Genomic DNA, 12687 nt, shown 5'->3' with positions numbered 1-12687 from the left:
TTTTCTTCTTTATATAAAATTGAGCTTAAATAAATTGGCTAAATGGGTTAAACGCAAAGAATACATATTTTTCAATATATAATAATTTTTTTGAAAAATTTCGAGCCTATAGAGGTGATTGAGCAGAGTCGTCGCCCTCCCCGCTCGTTTACTAGTTATCTATTACTTTATATACATTTTTAATTAATTTTATATAATTTAAGTAAAACGTAACTATCTCCCCATACTAGTCTCAATCTCAAGCTCGATAACTAAACGAGCTTTTTTTGAGGCTCAGACTCGATAATTCTCGGCTCATTTCGAGCTTTTCATTAATCCAGTCTTGGATAACACATGAACAGCCAGACACATTTGCACCCTTACGTAGGGATGTCATAGCCCAACCCGAACCGATAATTCAGACCGGGACCTAACAAGAATCGATTAGGTCCATTGGGTGGGCATGATGGACGTGAAAAACGTCATCAAATCCAGTGGGCTTATTTAGTTACTGGGCCAGTAAAATAACTTTACTTGCTTGGTGTAGTTATCGAGCAACGATCATCGTCAAATCACACACAGACAGAGTGAGTGTAAAACACAGAAATAAACGATACGATGGTTAGAGAAGTATCGGAAAGCTGTATGGACGGGTTGATAACGGAGATAGTATCGACTTATTGTAACCGATTATACGCCAATAAGCCGGAGCTTGCTGCTCGCAGAATCGAAGCAATTGGATACCAGGTTGGCCACCAGCTCTCCGAAAGGTATAATAAACATATACACACATATAAATTAATATTAAGCTGAAATTATGTTAGTTTCTAGAAATTGTTATAGTTTTAGGATTTAAGATCAATTTTATAGAGAACCTAAATGAACACCGGTGCATCTAAATCTGGTTTCACCTAATTGAATAACCATGACGGTTATTGAATATGAGAAAATTAGGGGTCTGATTTTCGTTATTATTATTATTTTTTTACGGAATTGGAAGTTATTGAAAGAATTTGGAATCTATCACTACCAAACGCCGTAACCGACACCTGACGCGTTAACCCGCACCAGACACATTACCAGCTGCAAATGAGTAACTAGGGCCGGACTATTAACTGGTGTGTCAGACGCGAAGTCGGCGCCTAACGTGTAACCGTGGCCAGACGCGTTACTGGGATCAGACACATTACCAGTGAAACCGGTGACTAACGTGAAACACGCTTCGGACTCATAAACAACGTCGGATGCGGTGTTGGTGTTAAAATCAAATTTCAATTTTAATTTGAAATTGAACTCCAATCTCCACGAATTCTGTGAACCAAACACATAAAGAGAAGGAATTGAAATTCCAATTTTTTTGAATTTCGCGAACCAAACGCGCCTTTAAGAATCATTCAAGGTTTTACATGTATTTGTTTTGAATTTGAATTATGAACCATCTATTTAACTTTGTTATGAATCTACATTAGGGCTGTTCAATAAGCTTGTTGCTCAATCGATAAAAGCTCGAACAAAACTAGCTAAAAACACTTGATTTGAAACAACCTGAGCTGAATTGGCTCTTTCATAACCAAGCCAAAATCGACCATCGCTCAGCTCGTTGGCTCGATCTTAGGCTTGTCTGACTTCAAAATCGACCCCAAGCCTAGCTGAGTTGTCTTGTTTAATTTCGAGCTCGACTTGAAACCACCCTGGCTCGACTCTTAAACAGCCCTAATCTACATCAATCTCTCTAGTTGTATTTAACATCATTAGCACACATCTTTATAACCTGATTGCGATCTCAAGAATCTAACTGTTATATTGTGAATGTCTGTTGAAACTCAAAAGTAAAAAACTTATCAAATCATCTTAATCCTTGTTATCTTGTGTCATCATTCACCTTTTAAACTAAGGGTAAAATATAAACTTCAGTACTGATTTCATGTTACATCTTCATAAGTTCTGAGTTATGATTCTTGTTAGATATACAGTTGATCGACCACGGTTTACTGATCACCTAGAGGCAATCAAGTTTATCTGCAAAGATTTCTGGTCTGAGCTTTTCAAGAAGCCGATAGACAATTTAAAGACTAACCACAGAGTAAGTTTCTTGTTTCAAATCCCAAATTCTACAACTAGAAGTTATTGTGAAAGATGGATATATAACATATGTTGGCTTATTTATTTAAACCTTTTGTTGCAGGGTACATTTGTATTGCAGGATAATAAGTTCCTGTGGCTTTCACGCGTGTCAGCGGATCCATCTGTAGATATTTCTGGTGCTGGTATAGAACCTTCTGCCATGTCAGCAAACAAACCAGCACAAGCAACTAGCATGCATCTTTACTTCCCCTGTGGACTTATAAGGGGTGCACTTTCAACCTTGGGAATACCGTGTGCTGTTACAGCCGATATTTCAAACCTCCCTGCTTGTAAGTTTCTAGAATCCTTCTGACTCAAGCTCAACCTATATATTTTTTAATTTATCATCAGTAAAACAGTTTTTTTTTTCATGAACTGATTTGCAGGTTCGTTTGTGATTCGGATAAAGGTGTAACAATCTCACTACAAGAATTTAAATGGACCGAGAGGCATAAGGTATTCCTGATCTTCAAACCAAGCTCCATATTTTCTATTTTTCCCTCATGATTATTTAAGTAACCAGACAAGTAATTTAGCTGTAGTTAGAAATCGATACCGGTGTCATTATTTTACTTATATTTCTTTTTAAAGATTAGAAGACATGAAAAGCCGATTGTTTACGATGCATTTAGTCATTTATCTATGTTATTCGTTCTTCATGGAAAAAGTTTCACTATTTCTTTTTACCGTGTTTTGAAAAGTTCCCACTTAAATATTTTAGTTGATGGCCAATTTGGTAAATGTATTGACTAATATACATTGAGGTGCGTTTACATGGAGTACTAAATCTATATTTGATAATAGCTGAGAGTTAAAGTTGCAGTGTCTTTTCTTTTAGGTTAAAAAAATCCAGTAGTCCACATCTTGACAGTTTTATTATCTAGTTAAACATCAGATTAATTGTTGAAGAACATTGGAAAATGACATTATGGCGGTATCATAAATAAGTGATCTTAGTTCTATGTTGGGTGCATTGACAAATACACTACATGATATGGATATTTATCTGGCATTGCTTTGTAAATAAGTGTGACGTTGACAATGTATGTGCTTGGTGTTACAGATTACCCTTTAGTGCTATCATTGATTCATACACCGTATATGTTATTAGTATAGTGTATGTATTGATAGTCACGCATGTTAGAGATCAATTGGCGGTTCAATCCGAGAAGCTGATGTCTATTCCCTTCTAATTTTCACTTAATAAGTAACAAATAGTTGGTTGAGTTGGTCAGTTGGTTTAGTGGCATCAAGGCATCAAGGCTTGTAAAATGACGTTCCTTTCTCTTGTATCCGGTATTTAGGTGTATTGGTTTGAGTTTAATGCCGGATATAGTTGTCATGGAGAATTTCTTTTTAATTATCTATGAGAGGGTACTAGGCCATCATAACCATTGAACAAAACTATCTATTTTTAATAAACCAAAACATCATTGCAACAGTTTTGTAGATGTTTACTGATGTTCTGTCGGACATACACAAGACCTCATCGTAAATCCTAACTAGATGGCGTAATGTGGATGTGCACACATGTGATGACGGAAAAAACTCGTCTTCCATCTAGCATCATATGCAGATTGAAAATATTCAAAGTTTGTCCGAAAGGGCTAGTGGTAAAGATTGTTATCCATTTGTCTTTTGTCTTGATGTAAACACTATTTTTTTAAAAAAATTATGTTTTAAACATTTTTTATAGAAAAAAATAATAAAAATAAGTTTGTCTTAATATCACCAACAATTCTTAAGAAAAATTCTCTTTACATTAGAAACCTTGTTTTGGACTCAAAATTGGGACTTCAGCAATAGTGTAAGAGATGTTCATGTGACGCGTTATGATCTCTACATGCAAGTACTTTTAACCTTGTGGGATCTTGAACTTATCGATTTAATGCTGCTTGTGCAATTGCAGAAAGAAAGTGTAGAATATTAAGACGTGTAACATTTGATGGTGAGTTGTTGGAACTTGATAACAACGCCTGATTAAAGAATAAAATTTAAAGAAGACTAATCGAATATTTTGGTGATGAGAAATATGTAGATATTAGTAAATGATTAAAATTGGTCTGAAAAAAAAATGTGTTGTGAATACATGTAGGGTTATTATTTATTTATTTTTTAAATTAGCCTTTTAAAAACAGTCACAATTAGAGGTGGATGGCAGTGATGACAATGACGGAGTTTAGAATGGGTTTAGGTAATCTCAACACATACCCGACTAAAAATGTTTTTCTCATTCCTGGCCCAAAACTCGTCGAAAATTGGGCGTATACACGGGTTTTTCAGTATATACCGTATATATTTAAAATGAATCGGGCATATTATATATTTTGTATATATCTAAACTAAATAAGATTGGTATTAATTAAGTATATTATATACCGAATATTAGGGGTGGCAACCTTGACCCAAATCATTTCAAATGGGTCAATTTGGGTTGTTTTAAAATTCAAATGGGTTGATTTGGGTCATAGGTTTTAATTAAATGAGTCAAAATTGGTCACTTGAAATTCCACATTCTTATTTTTGGGTCAAAATGGGTTGACAAATTTAACTACATGGGTCGATGTGGGTTAGTATCATAAGGAAAAGTGACATGTTTGGGCTGAAACGGGTTTTAGATTGGAACGATATCGGTTTAGGTTTCGGCTCGGATCAGCTTTCGTGCCGACACGAGTTTTAGCACTGGACGGGTTGGGTTTCGGTTTCTTTCAAGTTTTCGCACTAGACGGGTCGATTAAGGTTTTTGATTCGTTTTCGTCGACATTTCGGTTTCGGTTAATTTGTCGGGTTTTTTTTTTAATGAACGATGATAACGGCGAAAATATTTTAGTTTTTTTACTTTTTTCGTTATTCATTTATATTTTGAGTTATGGTTTTTTATTTGTTTTTTTTTTGAATTTTTTTTGAGGGATTTTGATTTAAATAGAAACCATCAAAAAATATTCAAAAAAATTAATAAAAAAATCATAACTTAAAAAATAAAACAAAAACAAATAATGTAAAAAAACTAAAACGTTTCGTCCGTTGTCCTGGTTCAAAAAAAATCGACAAATTAACCGAAACTGAAAAGTCGAAAACAACGAAACAAAAACATGCTGAAACAAGCTGTTAAGTGATGAAAGGAACTGTAAAATCGCTAAAGCAACTTGTTAAGTGCTCGAACGAACTGAAAAATCTCTTAAACGAGATATTAGATGCTAAAACGAACTGAAAAATCGCTTAAACGAGTTGTTACATGCAGAAACAAACTGAAAAATCGCTTAAACGAGCTGTTACGTGCAGAAACGAACTGAAAAATCGCTTAAACGAGCTGTTACACGCTGAAACGAACTGAAAAATCGCTTAAACGAGCTGTTACGCCCTGAAACGAACTAAAAAATCGCTTAAACGAGCTGTTACGCGCTGAAACGAACTGAAAATCGCTTAAACGAGCTGTTACGCGCTGAAACGAACTGAAAATCGCTTAAACGAGCTGTTACGCGCTGAAACGAACTGAAAAATCGCTTAAACGAGCTGTTACGTGCTGAAACGAACTGAAAAATCGCTTAAACGAGCTGTTACGTGCTGAAACGAACTGAAAAATCGCTTAAACGAGCTGTTACGCGATGAAACGAACTGAAAAATCGCTTAAACGAGCTGTTATGTGCTGAAACGAACTGAAAAATCGCTTAAACGAGCTGTTACGTGCTGAAACGAACTGAAAAATCGCTTAAACGAGCTGTTACGCGCTGAAACGAACTGAAAAATCGCTTAAACGAGCTGTTACGCGCTGAAACGAACTGAAAAATCGCTTAAACGAGCTGTTACGCGCTGAAACGAACTGAAAAATCGCTTAAACGAGCTGTTACGCGCTGAAACGAACTGAAAAATCGCTTAAACGAGCTGTTACGCGCTGAAACGAACTGAAAAATCGCTTAAACGAGCTGTTACGCGCTGAAACGAACTGAAAAATCGCTTAAACGAGCTGTTACGCGCTGAAACGAACTGAAAAATCGCTTAAACGAGCTGTTACGCGCTGAAACGAACTGAAAAATCGCTTAAACAAGTTGTTACGCGCTGAAACGAACTGAAAAATCGCTTAAACGAGCTGTTACGTGCTGAAACGAATTGAAAAATCGCTTAAACGAGTTTTGACCCAAACCCGTTTTGACCCGTTCCAACCTTGACCCGTTCTAACCCGAACTTGTTGACCCTAACCCGTTCCAACCCGAACCAAAACAACCCTTTTTTAAGTGACCCGTTTCGACCCTAACCCGTTTCAACCCTAACCCGTTCCGACCCATGACCCGTTTCGACCCAACCCAACCCAACCCAACCCAACCCAACCCATTTGCAGAAAGAATATTATGTTGAGTATATAATTGGAAAAACGAGTTTATGTTATTAAATAATCTTGACATATAATTTCCATACCCATCCAATACTTGTGAAAATTTAAAAACTAGTCTTATACTTACCCGACCCAGTATCCATCACAGATGTTTCAGGTATCTTTATCGGGCTCAGGTTTCATTGTTATCTCTAGTGGCTGCTAAGACTAGGAGAAGCGACATCATCCATCCGATCAGGTTATTTTTTACTCGGTGCCAAGATATCCGAAGCGGTATTTTCAACCGTACTAGTAACATCCAGATAGTGTACCAAACCACACAGTTCATCCTTAGACCGTGCGTAGTCGGGCGCTTCACCCTCCAAAGCGCCGGAAATACCCCCTCCCCCGACGCTTTGAATGGAAGGAGCGCTTCCCACAAACCGCCGAAAAGGGGGAAGGGATCGAAGGTGAATCGGTAGGCTTGTTTATATGTTTTTTTTATAAATATAATAATGAGTTAGTGATTTGAATTAGTTGCATCTACAATGACCAAAAATCCCTATAATATCGTGAAACCACATGACGCAAAACAATCTATTAGGACTTTATCTATTAGGCCATGCGTAATGGGGCGACTAATATCGGCGATGGGAGCTACAAAATTCAGAAACAACCCAGGGGGAGAGGGGGAGAGTGTTATTTGTCGCCTGCGAGGTTTGATAAAGTATTATGATTTTATTGTTGTGTGTGTGTGATATATATATATATATATATATATATATATATATATATATATATATATATATGTATATGAGGTTATAACACCATTACACCCATAAAACAAAAACCCACAATTTTACTAATTGGACGCCACATATCACAAATCGTCTCATTTTATAGCTGCTCCACCAGGACCACCACACATAGCCTTACGCATAGTTTATGTATCAACTTTTTGCAAGTGGGACCTCTCATTAAATAAGATAACTTTTCATGTTATCCCATAGACATTGAAATTAAGCATTCAACTAATTCTTACATTCGTGTACATCTAAATTAAATGCCGTCTGGTCGCTGTCTCTTTATTATATTTATTTTCAACGAAAAACAAATCCTCTAAATAAAGTACCGGCTAAACTAATCACGTCGGGATACACTGTTTTGATCTGGAATAACCCCTCACTTAAGGTCAATGCCCCTGAGCACCTACCCGAAAGCACGACAGTGTTATGAGATAAACCTCGTTCAGTTCAAATATTCAACTAGTGAAATCTACCTACTCACCCTAGGGGCATGAATCAAACATGGGACGTATGAAACACCAAGTTTCTCTCTTACCGCTTCACCACTAGCTAATTAGCCTTTATTAGACAATATACTTTGTAGAATTGTGAAACGTGAGAGAAAAAATATTTTGTGAACTCACGTATTAGTGAATAGTTTCAGATTTGACATCATGGACATGTGATGTGATAAATAAAATGTAGAATGTGATGATAGATTGAGGTAAGTCTATATGATTGAACTATATACTGTTAAGTATTAAAAAATTAAACACACGCCTCCTAGCGCCTATTGGGTTGCGGTGCCTTTGTTGTCATTTACGCCATTAAAAGAAAGAAAGAAAAGGAAAGGAAAGGAAAATGAAGAAAACATGAAAAAGGTTGTGTTCTTAAGTTTTTTTTCCTTTTAAGGAAAGAAAAGGAAATAATAGAAATTGTGTTTCCTAGTTTCATTAATAAAAAGAAAAGAAAAGAAAGGAAAGGAAAAAAAAGAGGTGAGATAGAAAGGAAAGGAATGAAATCATTTCCTTTCATTCTGTTAATGAACTGGGGAGCACATCGTTAGTGCCTAGTGTTGTAGAAATCACTGGGTCGAGTGATGAGATATGGACTAGCGACTAATCGGGATTTATTGATTTGGAATTTATACGTAATTTTTCAAATACATACACACACACAACATAGTTTATATAATAAATTTTAAATTTTGACCGATAACCAAATAGTGATTAATCGGCTATTAGTCGATGGAAGTACTGACTAGCAATTAATCGGGAATTAATTAATGTCTCATTGGGATTTTTACAACCATGTCAGTGCGCATCTTTCAAAAGTCACCATGCATAATGTTGGTTTTTTTTCTTATTAAGAAAATATATATTTCTTTTATCCTTTTGAGTATAATCAGTATAATGTATCTAATTTAATTTTAGCATAACAAATCTTTTTAAAAAACTACTAGTTTCTTGCTCCCACGTGTTGTAGTAGAGGACAATGGGACATGTATACGTAGATTCAAAGACTATGCAGCAACTATGCGACGGAACCTCAGTCGTTATGGCTTGAGTATCATATTACAAATTTAGGTGACCGCATTAAATTATATGTGGTTGTTTGTGTAACTTAATTGAACTTATTAAACTTTTGTGAGGTAGATTGTCTAATTAATAGAACCTAAGGGTTACATATAAAAAAGTTGTGGAGTTAATTGTGTAACCATATAAAAGTTGTTACATACCATACTAGCTTTTGAACCCGTGTATTACACAGGATATGTCAAATGACAAAAATAAATAAGTTTTGTTATTTAAAAAAAATGAAATGAAAGGTAAAAATAAATTAAATAAATCAGGTATGATATTTTAATTGTGATTCTTAATATACTTCTCATGATTGAAATCACGTGTAGCTTAGCGTACCATATAATAAATCTAAAAGATTCATTGATGATGATAAACCAAGTTGCTTTAAATGCAATTTCTTACACAAGCCTTTGAGGCTATATTAGTTTTTATTGAAGTTGTTTTAAAATGAACCAAAGTCACCATTTTTTAAAATGACCCACGTATTCGACGATTGACTCATGTCAAATCAGAACGAAACATGTGAAACAATTGCAGTCTGAAATGCGACAAACACAATTTGGTAATAGGATTGCATGTCCAAAAGGTGTCTTCATATTAAACGCAACACATGATACAAATTTTGTATACAAAGAAGTATTTTCCAATTTGTAATCATCACTTTAAGGTCTCATTTACCATGTAAATTAATGTATTAGACAAAGTAAACGAATTTTTGAATTATAAAATTTTCACGTTTCATAACTTATAAAATATATCTTCTTCATGTTTCACTACGTGTACTACACATGATGGATAATATGAACTTAATGTAATTTTTTGTGTAACAATGTTTAAAAGATGATGATTAATATGCATATAGACAGTAATCTTGAGTATAATGTCATCAGATTACATATATGCACACCTAAATATATACTTTATGCGATGTTGAAAAACCACAACCAACCAAATAATTGATTATGTTTAGCATCAATTCTTCTTGAATGGTAATTATAAACGTGACTTTTATACACCTTTAAATAGTTAATAAAATCCATCTAACTATGCTATAACTCAATTGATAAAATGGTTTTGACTATGGATAATTGGGATAAATGAGATGAGATATTAGGAATTATGATGAAAAATTAGGCTATGAGTGAATGTAGGATTGACACCTAAGCATCAACACTTTTTTTTTATTAGTAGAGTAACACAAGATTTGTTTTGTTGAAATTGATTATGTAGTAAATGTTTATGAAATAAAAAAACAAAATTTTACAGTTTCAAAAAACAAAGAATTCGGTTTTATAACTTTTTAGAAAAAATCCAAATTACAATTACAGGACTCCAAATTTCTTTATGTATAACTGAACATTGTTTCAATGCTTTAATTTTTTTAATATGACTACGTTTAGAATATTAAGTTAAAGATACAAAATTAATAATCACATTAATTGGAAATTTAAATTAAATAGAATAATTAAAAATTTATATATATGAAGAGAGAAGTCTCGCATAATACAAACTGAATTCACGAGTCCTTATTGTTAAAACATGTGTTGACATTTTTAATAAAAAGTAATGTATACATTGAGCAAAATTATATTTTAGGTTGTATATTATTGTAAATAGTCATTAATGTATGCATTATATCTTGAGATGTAACTCATGGGTCAAACCATTTTCACTAATGACCTATGGATAGCATGGATTAAGGAGAAGAGAGATTAAAATATTAGTATAGAATTTTAATCTAGGAATGAATGTGGTTAGGACACATAAGCATCATTATTTTTGTTTATTAGTATTGTAAGATGTGTAAGGGTATGTTGGGTTATTGTGTGATTAATGAAATTTGCTGGTTACCGTATTAAAAGTTGTGGGGTTAATTGTGTAAATAAGCAAAACTTTAGGAGTACAATATGTAAATTGTTTGGTGCTGTATTCAACGCATCCTTTAAATATGTATTATAATTACGTTGTAAGGCTGTGAGGTATGGATGCCATTATACCAATGAAAATGTTGACATGGTAGGTGGTACCGGCGGTGAACACACCCTGCTGAAATCGGCACCTTTGGCGGTGGAGTTTTGAATGTTAAAATGCCGCTGATATTGCCAACCAAATATGAGACCTTCAAAAGAAATAATATTTGTTTATTCGTATCATAGCTATATGAGACTTCCAAATTTAAACCGATGGTGAAGATGACGAAAAAAAACTGATGATGAAGATGTTTTGTGTGAAAACTGTGGGTGGATAGATAGAGGATAATCTACTTATTCTAATAAAGTACGATAAATATGACCCGTGTCAGTTTATGGTTAAGTCTTACAAATTTTCTCTCTTAAAAAACAAAGATCTTAATTGACCCTAATGCCTATTCATATTCACTTTCCTTTTATATTTTATTTATATTATATATATACATTTTAATAAAAATAGATATTAATATATTATTTTACTATATATTCCAAAATACTTGGTGAAATCCAAAAATTAACAACAAACAATGTTTGTTAAATATTGAAAAAAATATATAATTTCAAATGTTATATTAAATATTTTACTATGTATATTGTTGAAGATTATAAAGAAAAACAAAACTCAAACATACTTTCATTTTACAAAGTAATTTTTTATATTATTAAATCATAAATCTATGCTTAGAAGTTGATCCATTTTTTTAAATCACTTCATTTATCTATTATTATTATTATAAATTGTCATATAAATTTATAAATATTAAATAAATGCTTTAAATCTATCAATTATAATTTTTTGTTTAATTTAGTAAACTATGTATTTTTTGGTTAATTTAGTAAATATATACCAATCATTTTCATATATAACAAAGTTTATCATATTTAACTTTTTGGTTTTTTTTACAATGATTGCTTCGGGTTTTGTGGAACCTAAATTTGGTTTTAAAGTAAAAAATTGGTAAATAGATCGTTTGTTACATGTTAACAACATTTGGTTTAAAATTTGTTATGGGTCAAAAATGAGAAATCTAAGTATTTTTAAAGTTTGAGAATGTAAATAGAATTATCATCAAATTTGTTACGGATTCAAAGTGTTGACTTAAAATGTCAAACAGATGAAAGTTAGAATTATAAACATGACTTGGGTTTCAAATTTATTTTCAAGAAATCAAAAGGTTCGAGATTTGGTAAATTGACTAATTTTCCCTCGACAATTAAAATTTTAGAATATATTGTGAACACTTATGACATGCCACACCCGGACATATCAATACTTCTAACTTGTATCAAATTTGAAGCATTTGTGTAAGCATTAATTTTTTCTTCTATGGAGATCAGAACGTTGTATTAGAAGTATGTTAGGCAACACCATGCTCAAATGAAGCAAAATATTCACAAAATTAAATGGGTTAACATGTTATTTTTGTGTTGTCAAACTAACAAAATCTTTTACATGGTTTGTTTATGAAAAACATAGTTTTTGAAGAACACCCGTCAATCTAATGTTCTCATTTCTTTATATGGGTTGCAAATTCATAAATATATCAATAAGGTAACGCCCCTTCCGTATTTAGGTTGAATGGTCAGAACTAGTATTGCATGATTATTGTATGAGAAGTCTTCTTCCTGCATTCTATCAATTATACATATATGATATTGACAATGAAAGTTTCAATAAAAGGAGCGTTCTCGGGTACGTTTTTGAACGTGCATTTTTTATTAAGTTTATTTAAATAATCATTTTGTTATATAAATAAAATCAGTTTATATACAAATAGACACAATCATATATGTAATACATTTTTTCGTATAAGTTATGTAATTATTTTCTTTACCTGTAATTTTATAATTTGGATGTTATATGGGCTCTAAAACTAGTATCATATATATTAATATATTCTATATATACATAAATTATTTATTAAAAGTAATACATA

General features: G+C 32.9%; 1 protein-coding gene across 1 annotated transcript; it reads left to right on the top strand.

Annotated features, from left to right (window-relative positions):
* Window positions 1-578: 578 nt before the first annotated feature.
* LOC143536408 (uncharacterized) lies at window positions 579-2723 on the top strand. Its single transcript, XM_077030412.1, has 4 exons — window positions 579-749; window positions 1945-2062; window positions 2165-2393; window positions 2490-2723. Exons 1-4 carry the CDS (start codon window positions 598-600, stop codon window positions 2516-2518), a joined length of 528 nt encoding a protein of 175 aa, XP_076886527.1. The 5' UTR covers window positions 579-597; the 3' UTR covers window positions 2519-2723.
* The last annotated feature ends 9964 nt before the right edge of the window (window positions 2724-12687 follow it).

Source organism: Bidens hawaiensis, unplaced genomic scaffold (genome assembly GCF_021521415.1).
Source record: "Bidens hawaiensis isolate Kalapana, Puna unplaced genomic scaffold, B.hawaiensis_p1.1 tig00000780_1, whole genome shotgun sequence".
In the NCBI taxonomy this organism is placed as follows: domain Eukaryota; kingdom Viridiplantae; phylum Streptophyta; class Magnoliopsida; order Asterales; family Asteraceae; genus Bidens; species Bidens hawaiensis.
Note: the sequence above shows the minus strand (reverse complement) of the source record. Positions and strands in the feature narration are given on the sequence as shown.